The 21,635-nt window shown below is 49.4% G+C and overlaps 1 protein-coding gene across 3 annotated transcripts in view; it reads left to right on the forward strand.

The window, feature by feature from the left end:
- The window catches only part of AFAP1L2 (actin filament associated protein 1 like 2), a 26,267-nt gene extending 5,907 nt beyond the window's left edge, over nucleotides 1–20,360 (forward strand). The window contains exons 4-19 of one of the 3 annotated variants that reach the window (XM_031063464.1): nucleotides 1,752–1,842; nucleotides 5,965–6,048; nucleotides 8,355–8,560; nucleotides 9,132–9,311; nucleotides 9,875–9,964; nucleotides 10,720–10,804; nucleotides 11,415–11,519; nucleotides 12,061–12,272; nucleotides 13,874–14,019; nucleotides 14,898–15,009; nucleotides 15,646–15,886; nucleotides 15,947–16,108; nucleotides 16,324–16,491; nucleotides 16,763–16,944; nucleotides 17,584–17,712; nucleotides 18,058–20,360. In XM_031063464.1, the coding sequence (XP_030919324.1) occupies nucleotides 1,752–1,842; nucleotides 5,965–6,048; nucleotides 8,355–8,560; nucleotides 9,132–9,311; nucleotides 9,875–9,964; nucleotides 10,720–10,804; nucleotides 11,415–11,519; nucleotides 12,061–12,272; nucleotides 13,874–14,019; nucleotides 14,898–15,009; nucleotides 15,646–15,886; nucleotides 15,947–16,108; nucleotides 16,324–16,491; nucleotides 16,763–16,944; nucleotides 17,584–17,712; nucleotides 18,058–18,084 (2,220 nt within the window). In that variant the 3' untranslated portion in view covers nucleotides 18,085–20,360. The remainder of the gene's footprint in view (nucleotides 1–1,751; nucleotides 1,843–5,964; nucleotides 6,049–8,354; nucleotides 8,561–9,131; nucleotides 9,312–9,874; nucleotides 9,965–10,719; nucleotides 10,805–11,414; nucleotides 11,520–12,060; nucleotides 12,273–13,873; nucleotides 14,020–14,897; nucleotides 15,010–15,645; nucleotides 15,887–15,946; nucleotides 16,109–16,323; nucleotides 16,492–16,762; nucleotides 16,945–17,583; nucleotides 17,713–18,057) is intronic. The other 2 variants (XM_031063468.1, XM_031063473.1) reach the window with 2 other exon arrangements.
- Nucleotides 20,361–21,635: the final 1,275 nt, after the last annotated feature.

The following is a 21,635-nucleotide window of genomic DNA, read 5'->3' on the forward strand; positions in this document are numbered from 1 at the left end:
AGGAAACCTCATTGCCTGTAGGAAACCAAACAGAGCAGCCCCTTCCCTGGCAGTTGTGGGATGCTGTTAAAAAAACCCACAGCATTTCTTTGTGTAGGCAATTTCTTTATGGTCACAGCACAAAGTGAGCTGGCTACACACAGGAGGCCACCACAGATGGCAATTACAGACACATTTCCTAGCCAGGGAAGGGATTAGGTAAAGCCCTGGAGTGACTGGGTTTGTTTTTTGTTTCTTTAGTGCAACACATTAGGACAAGAAGTTCCTAAACCTTTTAAGTGTTTGGAGGGCAAGTGTTTTCCAGCAGTGCTCTACGTGCCTCTGGAAGGAAAGTTCAGGCTGCTTACAGCATCTGGCAGACCCACATGAGGAATTTTAACACTGGGGAAGTTTGGGAGGTTGGCAGAGCCACAGGCAGCTCGTCCAAGTGGGAGCAGACGTGTGGCTTTGGTGTGGCCAGGGTTCCTCACTGCCACAGCCCCAACAGCTTCCCTTTGTGGGCAGCTGTTGGCCAGAAAATCTCTTCCTTCAAAGCTTCCTTTCTGCTTCTCAGCACCAGAAGCTGCTGGTGGAAGCATCCAGAGCAGGATGGGCAGCTTTGCACCTGCATTTGATGATGCTGGCATGACCTGCAGATGGGCTGTTCCTGCCATGCTGGTGCACAGCTGGCCCCTCTTGCCCAGGGGGCAATTGTGGGCTGGCAGAATTCATGATTTGTGACCTCTCTGCAGAGAGACCTGCCCCTCCTCCTAGGGGGAGTGGGGTTTAACCCTGGGCATCCTGTCAGGGTTTGCACAGCCCCAGCCAGGGCAGCTGAGGCATGGCAGGACACAGCACCCTGTTGTCAGCTCACTAAGGGTGGTTAAACCTCACTGGGGAGCAGGGACACCTCACTGGGGACAGGGAATGCTGCTGTCAGGTCAGGGTGGGAGATGGGGTCCAGGTATTTGGGAAGAACATAAGCTCTGATCTGTTCATGCTGCTGCTCTGCTGCCTCATGTCCAGCATCTCTGTGAATCACCTGAAAAGTAAAAAGTTTCTTCACTTTTTGTCCCCCATGTATTGATATTTCATTTCTAAAGGATCAAGGCATGTTTTTCCTGCCAGCCCTTGCTTGTGCTTAGGGAGGGGTTTGGCAGGCGCCACAGGGATTTTCCAGCACTTGGACTCTTTTCAAAGGCTTATTTTCCATTGGTGTTGTTTATCCATTTCCTTCATTTTTTGTTAAGAGCACAATTAAAGATTCCCAATATAGTTCCTAAGGCAGAGATTTTTTGTTGTTGGTTTCTATCAGTCAGGGACTTGGAGACACAACCAGAGAGAGACTGCTCAGGTTGTGTTTTCAGTGTAAAGCCAGGGTTGCACCAATTGTCCTCCCTTCTGGTTCCCTGATAAGATAACCCATATCTTATACAACCCATAGCACAGAGGACCATCCCCAGGTACCATGGGCAGCTTACGGGGGGGGTCAGTGCAGCAGGCAGAAATCTCAGTTCAGGGTAAGGCTGATGGCTGCAATTGCTGCTATGAGTTGATCTTCCCAAGGCTTTCAGCAACATGAAAGAAAATAACATTTATGATGCAATTATACAGTAATTTTAATTTATATTTGAGCTAACTCTACCACATCTAACAGATTTCATCCACTGGGATGCACTTGAGTGCTAAAAAAAGAGGGAAAGGATATCCCATTGTTTTGGTGGATCTGGTTTTATCTTAAATCATGTTTGTTTTATGTGTTTATTCTGCAGATTCTTGAAACAAAACAACCAGCAGTCCCCAAGATTGAATCCCCAGAGGGATATTACGAAGAGGCTGAGCCCTATGACATCTCTGTAAATGGTACATCCCAGCTAACCCTTGGGAGGGGCTTCGTGTGGGAGATGGAGGAGTTGAGATGTATGAGAATCAGTAAATGAAAGCACAGATATTTCGTACAGCTTTTGGGACAAATTTGTTTTCTGCTGCTCATCACACTTGATATTACAGACCTAATGCAACTGGAAAGCAAAGACTACTGAATTGCTCCAATTTTTACCTTTCCTGTAGAAGTTAGTAATATGTTTGGGTCAATATATTGTCAGTGTAAAATGTTAGAAACCATTGTGGGTCCTCTGTGTCTTGGTGGTTTTCTGGAGCCAAACACAAGTTTCTGTTCAGGACTGAGTGGTGAAGCTGTGGTGGCTTGCATTCGTGTCCTAGCGCTCTTAATTGTCCCCTTGGGGCTCAAAATCCATGGCTCTGCTGCTCTGTTAGGAGTGATAACCATTTTTATAATTGGCTCTTTATTCAGCTCTGTCTCTTGTGGCTGTTTAGCCATCTGTAAACTTGATTAGAGAGCCACACTTGGTGTGAGGGGAGAGCCTGTGGGTTCCATGCACACACCCAGTGCCTGGGACAGCACCCCAGCCATGTCCTGGAGCAGGGCCACCCTTGCCTGTCCCTTGTGGGCTCCCCACCCCTCTGGGAGGAGGCTGCTGCATGCTGAGCTCCCACATTCTCACTTTTTGCACTGTGTTCCTGTGTCCTTTTGTTGAACACCCTTCACTGAGATTGCCGTCCTGCGATCTGATAGCAGAGCTGATCTTGTCATCGCTTTCTAATCCATTTAAGCCCACATGAGACAGATCCTATCACCCTCTGCAGATCTCTGCTCATCAGCCTTGGCTGCAGCAGAGTGTGTGGCCTGGGCAGAGCTGAGTGGCAAGAGTCAAGGCAAGCAAAGAGGGTTAAGGGTGACAGATTTGGATCTAAAGCCTTGGCTGTTGGATCTGTTAGTCTGAAATTAACACCTTATACAATGTTTCTAGCTCTGCTTTGCCAAAGCCAGTGAATGGAATCCACACCCCATAACTCATGAACCAGCCTCATGGTTTATTTGAAAATTTGAGTTAGTCACACCTAAGTGATCCAGTCTGCCTGTAAGCACTCACACCTTCCTGAACAATCAGTGGAAAACCAGAAACTGCCTCTCACAAAATGCAGGGGAAGAAAGAGATGACTTTTCTACAGCACAGCAAGGACATGGAGCTGTTAGAGTGGATCCAGAGGAGGGCCACCAAAATTACCAGAGAGAAGGAACACCCCTCCTGTGAGGAAAGGCTGTGAGAGTTGTGGTTGTCCAGTCTGGAGAAGAGGAGTCTCTAGGGACAAGAGCTGATAAGGGAGCTGATAAGAAACATGGGGACAAACCTTTTAATAGGGCACCTAGTGACAGACAGCAGAACAGAGTGGGCTCATAGCCTACCTAAAAACTAACAAGCTTCAACCTTTTTGTTGAAATTGAGCCACCCTGCAACCAGAAATTGAAGAATTATGATGTCCAATGCACAGCAGACAGAACCAAGCAGTAAAGTGCTGCTGGGTTGAAGAGTCATGGGAAACACATTGGATGTGTTGGATGGCACATGGGATGGGGCTCTGAAGTTTGGGTGAGCTTTGAGTCATCCAGGGCAGGGGCCTTCCATGCAAATAATTCATATTCGGGCACAAATCCAGTTTGACAGATAGTACAGAATGATAAAACTTTAGTGAAAAGTAGCATAAACTTAAATATTGCCTGACATTCCCAGCTTCGTCTGGGAGAACTGGGTCCTCTCCAGCCCCAGTGTGAGCTACTGGGCTTTGGAGCTCTGTGTCAGTGAGCAGGAAGATGAGATGGTGCCCAGCTCACATGGGAAGAGGTTCAGGCTCATTGAGGCCAGGGTGAGAGGTGCTGTTCAGTGCAGAGAGGCCCCCCAGCTCTGCCCTGTGTTTGCTGGAAGGCTCTGGGTCCTGTGGCTGAGGTGAGGGCTGTGATGCCCTGTGAGTGAAGCCCTGCTGCAGCTGGGGCAGCCCAGGGTGCTGCAGCCTCATCCCCATGCCTGCAATGTGGGATAAAGGAGATTTCTTTCCCCTTTCTGCTGCTCATTGGAAAGTGGATAAATTGTTAAGAGCCATGGCATAAAAAGGCACATGCTGGATTAGCTGGAGTACAGCCATGGATGGATCCATGTGCTGGGATACCCAGCTTGTGTTGTCCAGGCAGCTCCAGAACTCGCCCTCAGATCAGAGACTTGGCTGGCAGGAATGATCAGTGCACACCCAGCTCCCACCTATGCTTTTCCTTGGTAACCTGCTGCTCTGAGATGCAAATACACCCACCACCCACCGAAATCTAGGTCAGTCAGATGCCCAAGGAAATGAGAGATCAGAGCTCTGCAAAAAGAGAAAAGCACAAATGATGGGAGCACTGTCCAAGTGAGGCAGCTCTGGGAGGCTCTCTGTGGCACCAGCAGGCTCTGTGTTTTCCTGAGCACTGTCACAGCTGCAGGTGGGGACAGGAGCCTGTGAAAGCAGCAGAGATGGGGCAGAGGATTCCAGTGATTCCCCAGCACTGAGGAGTGTGGTGCCTTTGCATCCTGAGAATCTCTGTGCTCTTTGGCAACCTCACCTTGGAGGTGGTTCCTAGGGGGTGAGCCAGAAGGAGGAGCAGGGAGAGATGTGGAGCAGCAGGTATGAGGCAGGAGAGGCTGCAGGGGCTCAGGAGAAGGTGAAGTGTGCTGTGCTGTGCAGAGGGGAACTGGGCAGTGATGCTGGTGCCCTGCTTTGCCTCAGGAGATCAGGCTGCAGCATGAGGGCAATCCTGCAGGTCCCTGTCCTGCCCTTGGTTTCAACAAGCACAAGTTTCCCATCGCATCGCATCCCATCCCATCCCATCCCATCCCTCCCCTGCCCCACCCTGTGCCCTATCAGGTGTCAGTAGTGTTTGTACCTGTCCCACACAGTGGTGCTCACTGCTAGCAGATGATCTGGGACCTCGGGGTGACTGCTGTTGCTCAAGGGCAGTCTGGACATGCCTGGCTGTGCCCTGGCCAAAGATGCCAAAGCCTGGCCCCAGATATCCCCCAGCCCTCTATGCCTTTCCCCACAAGCTGGGTAGGAAGGGGGTGGCAGTCCAGGAAGCTGCTGCTGATCTTCCATAGAATGATAGAATGGCCTGGGTTGGAAGGGACTTTAAAAATCATCTTGTTCCAGCCCCCTTGCCATGTACAGGAGCACCTTTCACAGGACCAGGCTGCTCAGAGCTCCAGCCAGCCTTGCCTTGAGCACTTCCAGGGCTGAGGCATCCACAGCCCCTCTGAGCAACCAGTTCCTCATCATGTTTGCAGACAAGAATTTTTTCCTGAAATCCAAGCTAGACCTACAGTCTCTCAGTTTGGATCCATTTCCCCTTGTCCTGTCGCTGTAAGCTCTTGTGAGAAGTCCCTCTGTGGTACTTTGTGACAGCGTTACAGCGTGAGCCTTGGAAGACACCCATGTGTCCCCAAACAAATGGGCGTAGTGAAGTCAGACAAAAATAGGAACACGACTAAAATAAGTGGGTGCACTGCCAAGAAAGGACATCAAAGCAAGCCTCCAGATGGGCTGAGGAGATAGAGCTTTGGTGCACCGTCAGAGGTGGGACTGTGAGACACTGCAGCAAACTGGGGCTGAATTAATTGAAGCAAAGCAAGCGGGCGACTCCGCTGGGTCTCGGGGTCCATCTTCCATCAGCAGCACTCCCACCCCTCCACTGGGGATGCTCTGCCTTTCATTTTCCAGCTCCAGCAGAGGCTGCTGCTTCCCTTCCCTCTTGGGCTGAAATGTGCTAAAACCTTATCAGCAGCCTTTGCATAATTGGAGGGTGCGATAAGGAGTGAAACTGGGAGAGGAGCAGCGTGGCTGCCAACTGAGCAATCATTGTTCTGGCTGAAACAGCTCATCAGCCCTGGCTGCTCTTAATTATGATGACGACGATTCTGTTTTAAAGGGAATTGCCTTGTTTGAGGGGATGGGTTGAAAACGCTGTCCCTTTATGAAACCTCAGCGTGCAGGGATGGGACAGCCTCACTGGCCAAGGGGATTGATGTCCCTGTTTTCTGCATTTGCTTATCTGTGGCTTTCTCTCTTTGTCTCCCTTTCTCTTTCTTTTTGACTGTGCAGGTCTTTTTGGTAGGCTTGCTGCGGCTGGACCCAGGCCAGGGTTGCAGGTTACTGAGGGCGTTATTTATGCCACAATAACTATGGGTATGGCATGCTTTCCAAACCTGAAGTGCCTTTTTTAAACAACACCAACAAAACAAACAACCCAAAAACACCCCCCAAAAGCTCAGTTTTAGCAAAGATTTTCAGGTATCTCCCCCTGGATTTGCCTGTTACATGCATGGAGGATAACCACCTCTCGCTGTTTTGCACAATGCATTTTTTTTTGTGGCTTTCCCTGTGCTCAGGATGACAGTGGAGAGAACTTCCCTAGCCTTTATTCCCCTTTATCTGGTTCTGTCGCTGGTGTGGAGCTGATAATGTGTGGTAATGCTGGCTGTATTGACACGTAGCTGTTTGGTGAAGGATTGAAGGTGCTCCACTGAGGCAAAGGCAAAGTGGCAGTATAAAATGGTCTGAGCTTCCCGCATCATGGAATTTAGCTCCCTGCATCATGCTCTGAGCTTCCTGCATCATGGATTTAGCTCCCTGGGAGCTCATGGGAAGACCCACAGGAAAGCAGAAGTGGTTTAGATAAAGGCATCCAGGATTGTGGCTGCCACTGGTGCCTGAGCTGTATGATTTGGGACTGAGTGAGCCTTAGTAGTGACCACAGGGTTGTCACAAGCCACCAGGCAAGGCTTGTCCCCATTTGCCAGGTGCACAGCCTGGTAAATGCCTTTCCTTCATGAGGCTGTAGCTGTGTCACCAGGCCAGCAGTTGCTGCAGCTCTTCAAGCAGGGAAGAGCTCATGTCATGAGGAACCAACCACAATTGGGTTTGTGGTTGATGCCCAGAAGAGCATCCAGGGCTTCTCAGGAGTAAGGTGGCAGCTTGAGACCTGCTGCTTATAAGGGTACCAGAGACTTCCAAAAGAGGCCAGAGAGCCCATGTGGAAAAGGAGGGAATTTTGGAAGATGAGGTTCCCTTAGGCATCCTTGCTGCTGCCTATGGAAGGGTCCTGTAGCAGTGCAGAGGTTCAGCTCCTTGGTGTTTATAGGTGAGAAACACCTGCACTGTTACTCCACCTGAATTTCTGCCTGTGGACAAGGTCTGCATAGTGGGAATGCACTGAGGTATCCCATAAAAGTTTTCCCATAAAAGATGGACAATTTGATACATTGAGGGCATGGAGATGTGCTCCATTCAGAGACTTTCAAAAGGAGTATTGGCTTTTTAAAAAGTTTTTTTAATTGGTGAGGTTCTGATCACTTGAGGGAGGTTGTAGAGTGAAATTTCACTGGGGGTAGAAGTGTAGCTTTGTTACTGCATCTCAGTTCCTTTTATTTAAAGAACAAATAAATCAAACTGAAACATTCTTCAGTGAAGCTCCTAATGCCTTTTTCTTTCTCTTTTCTGGCTGCTTTTCTTCTTTCCATTTGCACCAATCTGATGCTGTTATTTTTATGTAGATAGTAATATTTGATGAGAATCCAAATTAGATTAAATTCCAACGAGAGAAACTTAACAATATTCCTCCATGCTGTTTGGTAGGACAAGAATGCCAAACCAATGTTACCATATTGCTCGGTGAGCTTATGTTGTGACTTAGAGCTCTAAATGCCAGCAGAGCACTGCAAATCCCCCTGCAGTCAGGGAGAACATTTCCAGTGTTTTTGATGAGCCTGGTACCAGTGATCAGCTGAAAACTCCAAAATTCTGCAATGCCTTAGAGCTGAGTATTGAAAATTCTAGCTCATCCTAGTAACATAGCAATCCATTTAAGAGTGGACATAAAAAATGTTGTTACTGCTCCTCACGTTTGCCAGTTATGACTAATTTTTGGTGCTGCAACAGTGTATTACTTCAAAATTCCTTGCTGTCCCTTAGATGCTGAGTAGAGAGAGAGGGACCTGTTAGGCCAGAGAGGGAAAGTGAATGACGTCTGAAATACAATAGAACATTGCTTGCTGCATGGCCTTGCAAATACCATTTTTACTTCTGGCATTTAGAGGACAAGGGCTGATTGTAGCTTGCTTGTTGCCTTAAAAATTGTGTGTGTTTGGCTTGAAGTGGAAAGTTGTAAAAGCATCTCTGGGGGGAAAGCAGCAAACATCAGGAAATGTCTAAGGGAATGTTCTCAGATTTGTGGTCAACCGAGAAGTGTCTTTTGAGTGTTTGCTAACAGAGGCTATTAGGCACAAAATACTGCAATGAGATTCATATTGGGCTAGAAAGAAAAAAGGATCTGTGAGGGTAATTTCCTTATTAATTATCCTCTTGTAGGAGAGCCTCAAAAGACACATCCCTGCACTGGAAGCTTGTGCATGTGTGAGCATGGCTGAGGAAAGCATTTGACTCAGAGTTATTCTAAAAATGGATTTAATGACAGAGCTTTGCTTTTGTTGTAGAAGATGGTGAAGCTGTTAGTAGTTCCTACGAATCTTACGATGAGGAAGAGAGCAGCAAAGGCAAGTCAGCAACCCATCAGTGGCCATCCCCTGAGGCCACCATCGAGCTGATGAAGGATGCCCGCATCTGTGCCTTCCTGTGGAGGAAGAAGTGGCTGGGACAGTGGGCAAAACAGCTGTGTGTTATCAAGGACACCAGGCTGCTGGTGAGCACATCCTCTCCTGTCCTGTCTGTCTGAAACAATCTGGTTTTATGAGCTGAGGAGGGAAGTGGCACCTCAGACCATGTTAATGAGCTGGCAAAAAACAAAGTACCCCTAGAAGCAATGCTTCAAAAGCATGTCCTGGAGATTTGGGGATCTTATTCCTTTTTTAGAAGGAATGTGGGCGTGGGATTGCTGAAGGGGGCACAAGGACACATTTGTGACCAAAATCCAAATCCCCCAAAATGTCTAGGGATACTTTTCGGGAAACTTTTTGAGGTGGTTGAGCAGAAGAGATACTTACCCCAGAGGCTAACCACATACTTGATCCTGTGTCAGTAGAAGGTATTTCAGACCATGTATGCATGCAGTCAGGTGTTTGTGTACCAGCACATCAGGGATCTCCTGGGTGTAGTCTGTGCAGACCTGTTAGAACCGTGGGACCTTGCTGTGTTCAGTGCACTTAATGCACGTGGCTGCATGACTTCATGCATCACTTGTGGGGCTGAGTTCCTGCCAGGGAGCAGGAAGGCTCCTCCTCTGCCTCTCACCCACTCCTGTCTCCTTTCCCCAGTGCTACAAGAGCTCCAAGGACCACAACCCCCAGCTGGACGTGAATTTGCTGGGCTGCACAGTCATTCACAAGGAAAAGCAAGTGAGGAAGAAGGAGCACAAGCTGAAGATCATCCCCACGAATGCTGATGTCATCGTACTGGGGCTGCAGAGCAAGGACCAGGCAGAGCAGTGGCTCAGGGTCAGTGACACCTCCAGGATTTGTCCCACTGGTGCTCTCATGCTTTGCTGGGAGAGCAGATCTTATCTCAGCCCTGTCCTTGTGTGCTCTGGCTCCCTTCCTCACTGCAAGCCTTTATACAAATATACCACTTCATTTTCATGTCCTGGGAGAGATTCTTCCTGCACTCCCTGCTGCCTTCAGCATGCTGGGGGCCACGTGGGGACCTCCCAGCCCAGCTGCTGGTGGGGCAATGTCTGGGGTGGGTGCCCAGCATGAATTGGCTGAGGGCAGGGGTAGATGTAGCCCTTCCCGTGGGACAGCAGCAGGAGGAGGAGCCTCCTGGAGCCCAGGAGGGGCTGTGAGACGCCAGGGCTGCCTTGGCTGGCAGCCTCTCCCAGTGACTTGGATCCAGCTATTGCTGCTCGATGCCTGATGCAGCTCCAGAACAGTCCCCAGGGTCACAGGGACAGCAAACCATGGGTCTCCCAGGCTGATGTGGTTTTGCCTGTCCTAGTTGGGGGAGATGAATTGATCCTGTTACTGCAGCACTCTCACAGGCTTTGGCCTCTCCTTCTGCACAGGTAATCCAAGAGACCAGTGGTCTGCTCTGTGAAGGAGGCAGTGAAGGCAACCAGTACATCCCAGACTCGCAGCGTCTCAGCTACCCAAAGGTACCTTTTGTCTCCACAGACAGAACTGGCACTTGGGCTTTCCAGCCCTGTTCCTCCTGGAGAGAGTAGTGAGGTGCCTTAATTTTAGCTAAGCAAAGACTGATATGAGTGTAACCAGAGCCCTGTGCTGCTGAAAAGGAGCATTCTTGGAAATATCTTAATTTTCCTTTACATCTTAATTTTGTTGCCATATCTTCCCTCCCAGACTAACTCAGCATTTGGCTACCCACTGTCTAGGGCAGGAGCTGCTATCTCATCCAGTGGGATGGTTGTGTTCTCCAAGAGCTTTGAGAGGGACACAGACCCTAGGATGCCAGGGCTTGGGCCATCTCTAGTCCAGGTTTAGGTGACACTCCGCTGGGAGCAGCTTGTTCCAAAACAGTGGGAGGACAAAGAGACTTTCTAAGTCTCTGGTGGGCACCCAGAATGGACCTGTTTGGGCACCTGGCTGGTTCCTCTGCCCTGCCCCCTCTAGGGACTGTCACCAGCCAGGCTGCAGGGTGCCATAGGGTGGCACCAGGGGTGCCACTGTGTCTCCTCAGAGGTGAGCCCAGCTGGGGTGGGGCATGTTCAGGAGCAATGGGAAGGGCACAGTGGGAGTGAGCTGTCTGGGGATGTCCAGGTGAAAGCATCTGCTACAGAGAGAGTGGGACCTCATGATATGGGAGAAGGGGGGAAAGGTCCTTGCAGCATGTTCTGGCTGGAAGAATGGGTCACCTGCATCTGTGGAGCCTGTGCCTGGTGCTTGTTGACAGGTGGAGGTGTCTGAGAGATACTCTGCAGCCTCCGAGAGCGGGAGCAGCACCGATGGCCACGCGGAGACAGCTGAGGCAAAAGATGGTAAAACCTTGCCCTGGGAATGACAGGGAAAATGGGCCCTTACCCTTCTGTGGCTCCTGCCACTGCTACCTCAAACAGACCTGATAAAAGCTGTGTGTGCATTCATTGCCTGGGAATTTGATATTCTTACCAGGATTACCTGTAAGCTTATTCACACACTGACTGATGTGCTCAGTAGGAGAATGTTGACGAGGGTCTTTGGACATAAACTTTTCCCCCTCCCACCTTGTGTCCTTGTTTTTAGAGAGGATGAGACTTGAATACAGTAAATGTTAATGGGTAATGGTTCTTAATTAAATTGTTTGTGGTGTAGGAAAGTGAAGGGAGGTTGGTAAATGCCCAGCAAGAGCTGTGCAAGCACCTCCCAGTGCTCCTGCAGTGACTGGCCTTTGGTCAGAGCCACCCCACATGTAAAGCAACACAGATTAGCATCTTCCACAGATCCCTAACTGATCTTACTGGTGCCATCTCGATCCTGAACTCCCTGGGCTTTGGACTTTTCCAGCCTGTCCAAGTCACAGGTTTGCTCTCTGCAAAGGGGTATGTGTGGGGTGGGGCAGCAGGCTGGGAGCTGGGAAAGCCACACATGTGTCTTTTTCATTTCTGGTAGTTAAGAAGAAGGGCACAACTGGCCTGAAACTGAGCAACCTGATGAACCTTGGGAGGAAGAAGTCCAGCTCCCTGGATAGCCCAGAGAGATCCCTGGAGACTTCAAGTGAGTGGGCAGCATGAGTCCCTCTGCAGGGATTTGCCACAGGGCTGGATCTCAGTGTGCAGGGCAGGATGAGCACCAGGCACCATCTTCCCCAAACGTGCCTGTGCCAGGTGGTCCTGCCAGTAAATCCATACAGATTGTGGTGCCTGTGGCTCTCAAGGTGACCCTAGAGGAAGGGTGGGTAACCAGACATGCACACACAGGGAATTTGTGCTGCCCAGGGTGTGGGAGCCTGCAGGGAGAGTTGTGAGGGTCAGTTTGTGTTTACCACCTGGGACGAACTTTGTCCAACCAGCTGCAGCCAACTTGCTGCTCCAAAGCTATCCTGAATTTCAAGGGTCTCATTTTCAAGATTTTTACCCTTTTCACCCTGTTCTGTGTGGATAGGACAGCTTGTCTTTGTGCTTTTGCCTTTATTGGTGCCTGTGACTTTGTGTTGTGTGGTGTTCTCATCACTTACCCCTTAGACATCCCCAGGCTGTCACACAAATTAATCTGGATTAAATGGAAAATGTGTCTAATGAGCTGTGATTGCTTGCAGGTTACCTGAATGTGCTGGTGAACAGCCAGTGGAAGTCACGGTGGTGTCAGATAAAAGATGGGCACCTCCATTTCTACCAGGACAGGAACAGAAGCAAGCTGGCTCAGCAGCCCCTGAGTTTGGCAGGCTGTGAGATCATCCCAGAGCCGAGCCCTGACCATCTCTACTCCTTCCGCATCCTGCACAACGGGGAGGAACGGGTTGTTTTGGAGGTAGGGTGTCTATCTCTGAGAAAGCTCCAGAGGAACATCAGTCCAACAAAACAGAACCTGAAGAGCAGGGCTTTGGTTGATCTGCCTGTGGTCACCTAGAATTGTGTCCCACCTCACTGGTAATCCAGGCTGTGTGTGATGCTGGCACCTCAGTCTTCATCTTAGGCACTCATCTTAGGGGGGCACATGGGGTCCTCTGGAGATTCCCATCTCTTCCCCCACTGCAGGATAACCTTGGATAATTAAGTTCTCTGGAGTGCATTGCAGATGGTTAATGTTAGATGAGAACAATGCCACTTTAAGGATTTAAGGCTGTGGTTAGGAGGAACAGAGAACTTCATGTTTTGACAGCAGAGCCCCAAAGCCATGGGGCACACATCCCAAGTAAGCCTATCACAGATCTGCCCCTGAAAGTGCAAGTGAATTCATCTCCATCTGTTACTTTCCTTTGCCTGCATCCAGGACTGTTTATCTCTAATCTTACTTCTCTCTGACGACAGCATGGTTATAGTAGGAGGTGGACAATGTGAGCAATTTCCTGTATTTTTCCAGTGGGTGGAATATTTATAGCTAAACAACTGACTTTGAGGGCATACCATGAAACTGGAAGATGTTTTTGTTTAGTTTCTGATTCAGGGTCTGTCTGTATCTAAAAAATTTTGCCCAATTACAGATGTGAAGAAGAGGTGCTGGGAAAATTTAGATTTTGTGAATGGAAGAATCTGTATTTTGTTGGGATGTCAGACTCAATGTCAGACTCAATCTATGTGGACTGGCTGGCTGGCAGGCTTCCCAGGGACTGAAGTCTCTGCTAAATAAAACAGACTGAAAGCTTAAAATATACTTTCCAGTTTGGAAAGTGTATATATAAATTCACTTGCCCTGAATTTTACTTTGTGGTTACTGCTCTGACTCCTCAAATCAGTGCAAAAAGTGGCTGCATCAGCCAACTTCTTCTTGCTTTAGGCGCAGTCCCCTGCACTGGGAAGTGCATGTGGCTGTGTGCTAGAGCTGACTTCATGGCACAGAATTTAACTCTTCCTGTTGCAAAATGTCAGACTGCTCACTGCAGCTGGGAATTGGGTCCTGACCATGTTAAAGCAATGGACTCTGATGCACTAAACTCTTCCCTTCTCCTCTGCAAAGAACCGTGCAAGGGTTTGTGCTCTGCGACCTCGCAGGCTCGGGTCTCCTTGCCTCTGTTTTGGCAATCCCATTGCTGCACTCTGCTGGTGCAAAATAAAACCCGCAGGCTTTCCTCACCCCAAGCTGCTCCCTGCCAGCATCTCCAGCCCCAGAGACTTCTCTTACTCTTATAGACAGCTGAGTTGATCCCCTCTGAAAGGAAAATGCAGGCTGACTAGAAATTTTAGGAAGGAGCAGAGAAAAGAGCTGCATTTATGTAACTGCCAAATTTTTGAATCAGTCCATGCATGGAGCTGTACTTTTAAGGCAGCCTTTAAGAGCCTACTTTTAAGTTTTATTATGAATACCCAGGGGATTGCCAGCATGCTTCCCTACCCAACCTAAGCCAGCATCAGCCCTGTGAGTGCAGAGAAACCACTGCTGCAGCCTGTCCTGTCTGTCTGATCACCCTGCAGGCAAAGTCCTCAGAGGAGATGGGCCACTGGCTGGGCCTCCTCTTGTCGGAGTCAGGCTCGAAAACAGACCCAGAGGAATTCACCTACGATTACGTGGATGCTGACAGGGTTTCCTGCATTGTGAGCGCTGCCAAGAATTCCTTCTTGTATGTCACTGGTAATGGGCTGGGGCTGGTAGAGGGAAAGCAAGCCAGAGTAGGGGGCTCTCCGCTTGTGGGAGGGTGGCTGCCGTGGAAATAGGTGGTGAATTCACAGCTGCAGCTCAGTCACTTTATTTTGGGACAGGAGAGCACTTCCTGAGCTGCAGCTTGTGTGGGGCACCTGCCTGAGTGACTGTTGCAAAAGCAGGTTGGGCTCTCAGCCACCCAGTCCATCACTGGGGCAGGGTGACTGCTGTGTGATGGTGTTCACAGGGGTCTTAGGATGAGGGAAGAGACAAGAATGTTGACTCCATGTTTCAGAAGGCTTGATTTATTATTTTATTATATATATTATATTAAAACTATACTAAAAGAATAGAAAAAAGGATTTCATCAGAAGGTTAGCTAAGAATAGAAAAAGAATGAATAACAAAGGCTTGTGACTGACCAAGACAGTCTGGACAGCTGGACTGTGATTGGCCATTAATTAGAAACAACCACATGAGTCCAATCACAGATCCACCTGTTGCATTCCACAGCAGCAGATAACCATTGTTTACATTTTGTTCCTGAGGCCTCTCAGCTTCTCAGGAGAAAAAGGCCTAAGGAAAGGATTTTTCATAAAATGTGTCTGTGACAGTGCTGCTGTGGCTGAGGGCTGGGTGAGGAAGGAGAGAGCCCAGGGCAAGTACAGCCCCACTCTGGTGGGTGCTGCTTAGGGGGCAGCAGCAGCAGCAGTGACCCCACTGCTCTGTATGGCTCTGCCTTCTCTCCTGCATCTGGCTGCCCAGACCTCAGCACTGGTGTTCTCAGGCGTCTCAGAATGCAGCACTGCAGAGCCATGGAGCAAATCCAGTCCCCCTGATGGGATGTCCTGTTCACAGGCTAATGCAGAGGAAATACTCTGAGCCCAATGCCTACATTGACAACCTGCCCAAGGGCAGGGTGCAGCAGGACGAGCTCTACGACGACGTGGATCTGCCAGACCTGCCTGTGGTAAGAGAGCTGCAGGGAGCTCTGGGGGCACCACGGCAAACAGCTGGGCATGGGGAGTCTCCAGCAGTGAAAGGGGGGATTCCCAGCCCCTGGGGAGATCCTGGCCTTTGCAATGGAGCAGAACCAAGTGTGGAGAGGAGTTGCTAAGGAATGGGAGAGAGGTTTCCAGAAAGGGGCTGTAGGGATCCTCAGGCAGCTGGGATAAAATTCCTCATTTTTCATCAGCAAACAGTATGGATTATTTGGTGATAGTGGGCTTTTTGGATACTAGCCTTTTAAAAATTCCTTTTTATGTCTGTAAGAGCAAACCTTGTGTGAAAGGACAAGAACAATGGGTCATGCTGGGAATGGGACTGTCACCTCAGGAAAGGCAAAGAATGGGGCATGGGTTGCTGGATGTACAACAATGTGATATCCTTGCATGGGGCTGCTGCTGCCATCAGAGAGACCTATTGAAGGAAAACAGGAGGGACCTTTCCTTCAGTACTTCAAAAAGGCCTCTGTGGAATGACTCAGAGACTGGCATTTTAGCTCCTCTAAGATTTTTGGAAAATACTCCAGATTGCCTGAGATAGTGCTGCTCTGCAGCGAGATGTTTCTTGTACTTCTAGTTGCAGCAGATGGTCTCTTTTGCAGGAAGAAGTACCCAAGAGTGAGAGCAAACTGGAGGGGGATCAAGACAGAGTGTATCTGGATCTCACCCCAGTGAAGTCCTTACTGCACTGTGCTGGCAAGATGTCATGTCAGTCTTCCCCTCTCGGGTCACCATCTCTGGAAAGGGCTGCCAAGGCTGCCCCAGAGAGCACAGCTGAGACAGCCCCCATGGCTAAGGAAGCTGAGCCCTGTGCTAAGGCAGCAGAGACCTCGGAGCAGGTACTGTCCAAACCATGATACCAGGCCAGGCTTAATCACTGAGCCACTTCCATACACCTCATCAACCCAGAGAAGCCAGAGCCCGAGGAGGCTGTGCCACGGGTGCCTGCTGTCAAAATGCAGAGCCAGCAGCAGAGCAGTGTGGTCCCCGAGGTGCCAGTGGGGCCAGTTCCAGCAGGCAGTCCCCAGCTGGTGCCTGCACACCGGCCCAAGATGCCACTGCCAGGTGGGTGTGCTGCTCAGGTGGCCCAAGGGTGTTTAAAGAGAGGTGGTGCCCTGTGATTCAACTTGCCTCTGCTCTCCAGCAGTCTCTGTGCTGACTCTAGTGGCTGATGATTTTTCAGACCTTCCCCTGTTTTCTTTCCAAGCACTTGGAAAGGTTTTCTCCCTCCTGCTTTTTTTCCCCCCTGACTGAGCTTGTTGTTGGTGGGCTGTTTCCAGCAGGAGCAGTGGAAACCAAGCTGGGCAAGAACAGGACAGAGGCAGAGGTGAGACGGTTCACGGAGGAGAAGGAGAGGCTGGAGAAGGAGAAGGATGAGATCCGAGCTCAGCTCACCCAGCTGCGCAAGGAGAGGCGGGAGTTGAAGGAAATGCTTGGTGGCAGCACAGGTAGGGCAGGGCAAGGTGGGATGTGTGGAATTGAGACAAGGTGGGGCTGTGGAGGAGGAGGGGGCAATGATCCTGGCCCTTCTGGGACTAGAAGAGATGGGGGGAACCTGGTGCTTTGAGCCAAACCACATAACCCAGATTGCACTACAGCAAGAGCCACAGTCCCTCTTGGGATAAAACCCAAGGAAAAGGTACAGGCCATACCCTGATCCCTGCTCCCCTCAGGAGCTCCTCAGGTTCCCAGCAGGCACCAAGATTCCTCTTCCTACAGACAAGAGCCTGGAGCAGAGGCTGAAGGAGATAGATGAAGAATGCAAAAGGAAGGAAAGCCAGAGGGTGGACCTGGAGCTGAGCCTGGTGGAGGTGAAGGAGAACCTGAAGAAGGCAGAGTCTGGCCCGGTGACACTGGGCACGGCAGTGGACACCACACACCTGGAGAACACAGCCCCACGGGTATGTGGGGCACCCCTGGGATGCACAGCAGCTTTCTGGCAGCTAGGCAGGCACACAGTCTCAGCCTGATTTAAAATTTATAATAGCATCATTATTACGAGTAATATGCAATCTTGTATGAATGAATAAATATACAATCTTGTATGAATGTATAGCTAATATGTCTGTATTGACTATTATATATAATATACATTATGTAATAATAATCTAATGAGGTAACAGCAGTAATGGGGAAGTGAAAGGTGGATGGGGCTTAGGAGAGTGGTTGTATTTTCCTGCGGGGCCTTGAGCAACACCCTCCAGAGCCATGCAGGTCAGGACTCAGCTCCTTCTGCACATGGCTGAGCTAAGGGATGGTTTTTGCAGGAGATTCAGGCATCTCAATTCCTTCTTGGGAACTTGTTTCCCATGAAATGGAGATCTCCAGCACCTGCACCCTGCTTTGTATCTCTAGTTCTAGAGTCCTCAAAACCCAAACACATCACAAACTCCCCTGGTGTATTTTTGAAATTGGCACGTCACTGAAAAAATGCACCTCTGTGCAAATGGGATGATACTGTGACTAGAAGATAATGGGAAAGGGCAGCAATCTCTCTCAGTAGTCTGTAGTCATAACCATTTCTCTGATTTTTATTGTAGGTTCAGGCCAAAAGTGCCAGTCCAGCAAACAGCACAGAGAACTCACCGGTCAACTCAGCCACGGCTTTAAAAAACCGGCCCTTATCTGTTATGGTCACGGGGAAGGGAACAGTCCTACAGAAAGCTAAGGTGAGGTACAGCTGGAAAATCCATCTGGGACAGCCTCTGCCTTTTCCTTCTGGCAGTGGAGCAAACTGCTGTGGTGGGATGGGGTTGTGGGGGGGTCCCATGTCTGGGAAACACCCCTGACCAACACAATACAGACATGTCAGCCTGATTTTCCTCCAGTCTTTTCACCTGTGTTTGCCTTGCCTACAATTTAAATGAATAAATACATGCATTGTTTATAACTTAAAATATCCCTGACCCACCCTGCAGCCAAAACCACTTGGGGACCAGACAGTCGTGTTGATCCCATGCACGTTATGGTTGCCTGCTTTGCATTTTGACTAATTTGCCTTTCTTCCTTGGCAGGAATGGGAGAAAAAGGGAGCTAGTTAGAAGCACGTTGCTCAGAGATGGACTAAAGACTCAAATTGCCCACGCTTGGCCCAGGGGATTCAACCATCTGTCCGTGGAGGTTGGGTGTTCAGCACCACCACACACCAAGTGCCTCCTCCACGTGGCGCCCGCGGCTCCGAGGCAGCGCTGGAGTCACAGCTGCTGATCAGAGTTATCCCACATGAACCTGCTCTCTCCAGACAAATCCCAACCATGTAGCTAAAACAATAACAGCCAGTGGCAATCCTTCCATCAAAGTCCTAACCCAGCTGATGTAAACAAGAATGTTACTGTACATAGGGGGCGTTTTGTGTATTTCTACTCTGAAGGTTTATCAATGAGTTATTAAGGTTTCTATGTTAGTGACTGTAGTGGATTCAGAAGGAACCTCTGCTGTTCCTCAGCCTGGTGAGTTTGTACCTGTCCTGATAAAGTTGTCAACCTGTCTTGCTGCCAGTCATCACTCAGCTGCATTTCATCCAGCCTTCAATCAAGGGCTATCCCCACGTGTAAGCAATTCTTCAAATATAAATGAGAAGCACACAGCAGCCTGTCCAGGGCATTTTTTAATCAGTGTCTTGATGCATGCCAGCATCTCCTACCAGCTGCAGGTTTGCTAGAATATTGAGCTGCTCACCTTCTCATGCTGTAAGCTGTGTTACAGACTGGCAGCACCAAGAGCTCTGAGCAAGGAAGATCTGCCAGGCAGATTCAGTTAGCTTTCTTGAAGATCTTACTTCACCTGAGGAGGTTGTTCTGAAAAAAATGAAAAAAAAAGTAAAAAAAAAAAAAAGAAAAAAGAAAAAAGAAAAGTAATATTTGAGGGCTTGCTCAGCTGTTTCATGGGAAAGCTGGATCCTTCAGGGATCCCCTTTCCCAAGAGAGGGGAGGTAAAGCAGTCCCCATGCTGCTGCCCCAGCTGTGGTGGTGTCTGATCCTCAGAGAGCTGCAGCTGCAGCCATCCCTCTGTCCCTGTGTCCCTCCCCACTGCAGTAAGGCTGCACTGCCAGGGCTCTGCTGGACCTCTTGGTGCTGTCACCCTCATTTCCTGCTCATTGATACAGCCTTTGGGCCCTGGCAGTATGGCCCACAAAGCCCACCCCTCTCTACCCTAGCCAAGCTTTCTAATGAAAGAGGTTGGACATTTGGAACAGCTAAACTTGGAGACATTGAAATTTGAAGGGTGGCAGTGGGTTGGCAGAAATCTATGCACTCCTCCCCTCCCTGTAACCTGCTGACAGTGTGATGGCCTGGAGACTCCTCATCCTGTCTCCTCTGATAGCCCTTCAGAGCCCAGGCTCAGAAACTGAGTTGATGGATGGGGCTGGAGCTGTTTTAACCCAAAAAAAGTTAAAGCAGCACCAGTTCCCAGGTTGGATTATCCATGGGGCCCTGTGGCTACACCAAAGCCAAGGTAAAGGCAGACAGGAAAAATGCTGTACCTTCCTCACCCTGGAAAATATTTGACAGGCCTGAGACCAGCTCTAAAGGGCTGTTCTGTCTTCACACAAAGGCCAAACAGCCAGTGTGGGAGCACAGGGCTGTGAGACCCAGAGCTGGTGCTGCCACTGGGGTGAGTGAGGATGTCCTGACAAGTTCTGGGCTTGCTTGCCCCCACCACAGAGCCAGGGTGCAACAAAACCCTTGGTCAGGGTATCCTGGAAGCAAGAAAGGTGACTGTGCTCCCATTTTTTTTACTCTTTAGTTCCCACTGTGGTGCAGAGGGAGGAGTTGCTAATGCCAGGCCTTAGGAGCCTCAGCTGGCAGGTTGGGCCCTGTGCAAGGTTTTGCACATAGGAAAAAATCATGCAAATAAACTGCTGATTCTGGTTCAGGACCCTGGGGATTTCCTTCTCCAGAGCACCAGAAGGCCACAGACTCCATGAAGGTTTTGTTTTGGCCCATGAAGAGCTGGCAAGAGCCCCTCTCTGAACCCTGAATATCCGTGTAGCACCATGCCCTCTGTGTACATACACCCTGCTGCCATCCTCCAGGAGTTGTCCAGACATTTCACTGAGACAGCCATGGGCAGGAGCAGCTCTGCTTTCCACCTCACAGCCCAGTCAGCCTCAGTGCTCCTGCTGGGATGCCTCCATGAGGGAATGGTAAACACGGGCAAGTCCTGAAGGACACACTTTCCCCAAACAAGAAGTGTTAAACAACGTCTCTGTGTCCCCATTGTTTTCCTAACTCAAGGCATTTCCTTTGTTGTAACTGTGACCTATAAAGTGGCTCTTTAGAGGGTTTTATAATAAAATGTTGAGTATATTATGGTACCAGTGGTTTTCTCAGTAATGGGGCTTGTCCCTGCTCTATTTTCCAATAGATTTCAAGTACATCAAATCCCCAATCCCATTAGTTACAACAAATCCTTAGCTATGCAGTGAACTGTACACTACAACTGCAGTGAATGATAGCTTAAATAGTAGTGATTGCACCATCAAGAAAAACAATTTTCAGAGATCTAACCCACTGAAAAACAGCAGTAACCCCAATTTACAATGAAGACACATAACAGATTCCTGCCCAGACAAATTACATGAAGACACATAACAGATTCCTGCCTGTATCTCTGTATCTCTGTAGCTGTCCTCTTGCCCAGAACCAGCAGGGAAAACCTTCCACTCCCTTCCTCTGGCCACTAGATAGCAACTGTGTACTGCTTACTGCCTGCTGCAGTCTGAGGGAAAACCAGGATGGGCTTTAGCTGGGAAGGAAAGAAAAAAGTTATTAAAGAAAACAGTGGAGGCCTTTACAGAACAGACACCAAAGCAGGCACATCTGTGAAATATCTCTTTGTGGCTTCACTCCCACAGCCAGCTTGGGGAGGCACTGAACTACAGCACAAATGCCTGGCCAGGTCCCACTCCCTGGCCTCTCTGAGCTGACCCCTTGACACAAACCTGCCAGTGAGCTCCTTGGTGGCCTGTCAGCCTCTGAGCCCAGGAATCCACAAATAACTCCATTTGGGGGGCTGGTTTTGTGCACTGAATGGACAGCAGCAGCAGCAGCTGCTTTTGTCCTTGCCCAGCATGGCTGCCCCATTGCCTGTAGCTGCTTTAGAACACCCCTGTATCAGCTCCAGCTGATAAAATTGCTGCTTTGTTAATCATCCCAGTGCAATCCTCACCTGTGCACACTGCAGCCAGCCCTCCATGGGGCCTGAAGTGTCCCCAGCAGAATTCCATATTTTTCTGGAGGGAAATTTCCAGCTACAAACCATTTTCCTTAGCAAGTTTCTCATTTAAGTACCTCCACATTTCTTGCTCTGGATACACAGAACCCCACAATAGCCCCTGGGTGTTCCTGACTAGCACACCAAGGTTGCTAGTGGGCATGTTGATTTCCCAGTAAGAGAGAAGTGACAGATTTTAAAGAAAAAAAAAATTACCTCGTATCAGTGGAGAAGTTGGCCTGAATGTTTATGTAAGATGTCTCAGGTATGAATCAAATTAATTTACTCCTACTGCAGAGTGAGATTGCAGGGGGGTTGAAGGTGAAGAAGCCAGCTGGCTTTACAGGGAGCATCAGCAGAGCTCTTGCAGGCTGGC

Source organism: Geospiza fortis, unplaced genomic scaffold (assembly GCF_000277835.1).
Source record: "Geospiza fortis unplaced genomic scaffold, GeoFor_1.0 scaffold130, whole genome shotgun sequence".
Classification (NCBI taxonomy): domain Eukaryota; kingdom Metazoa; phylum Chordata; class Aves; order Passeriformes; family Thraupidae; genus Geospiza; species Geospiza fortis.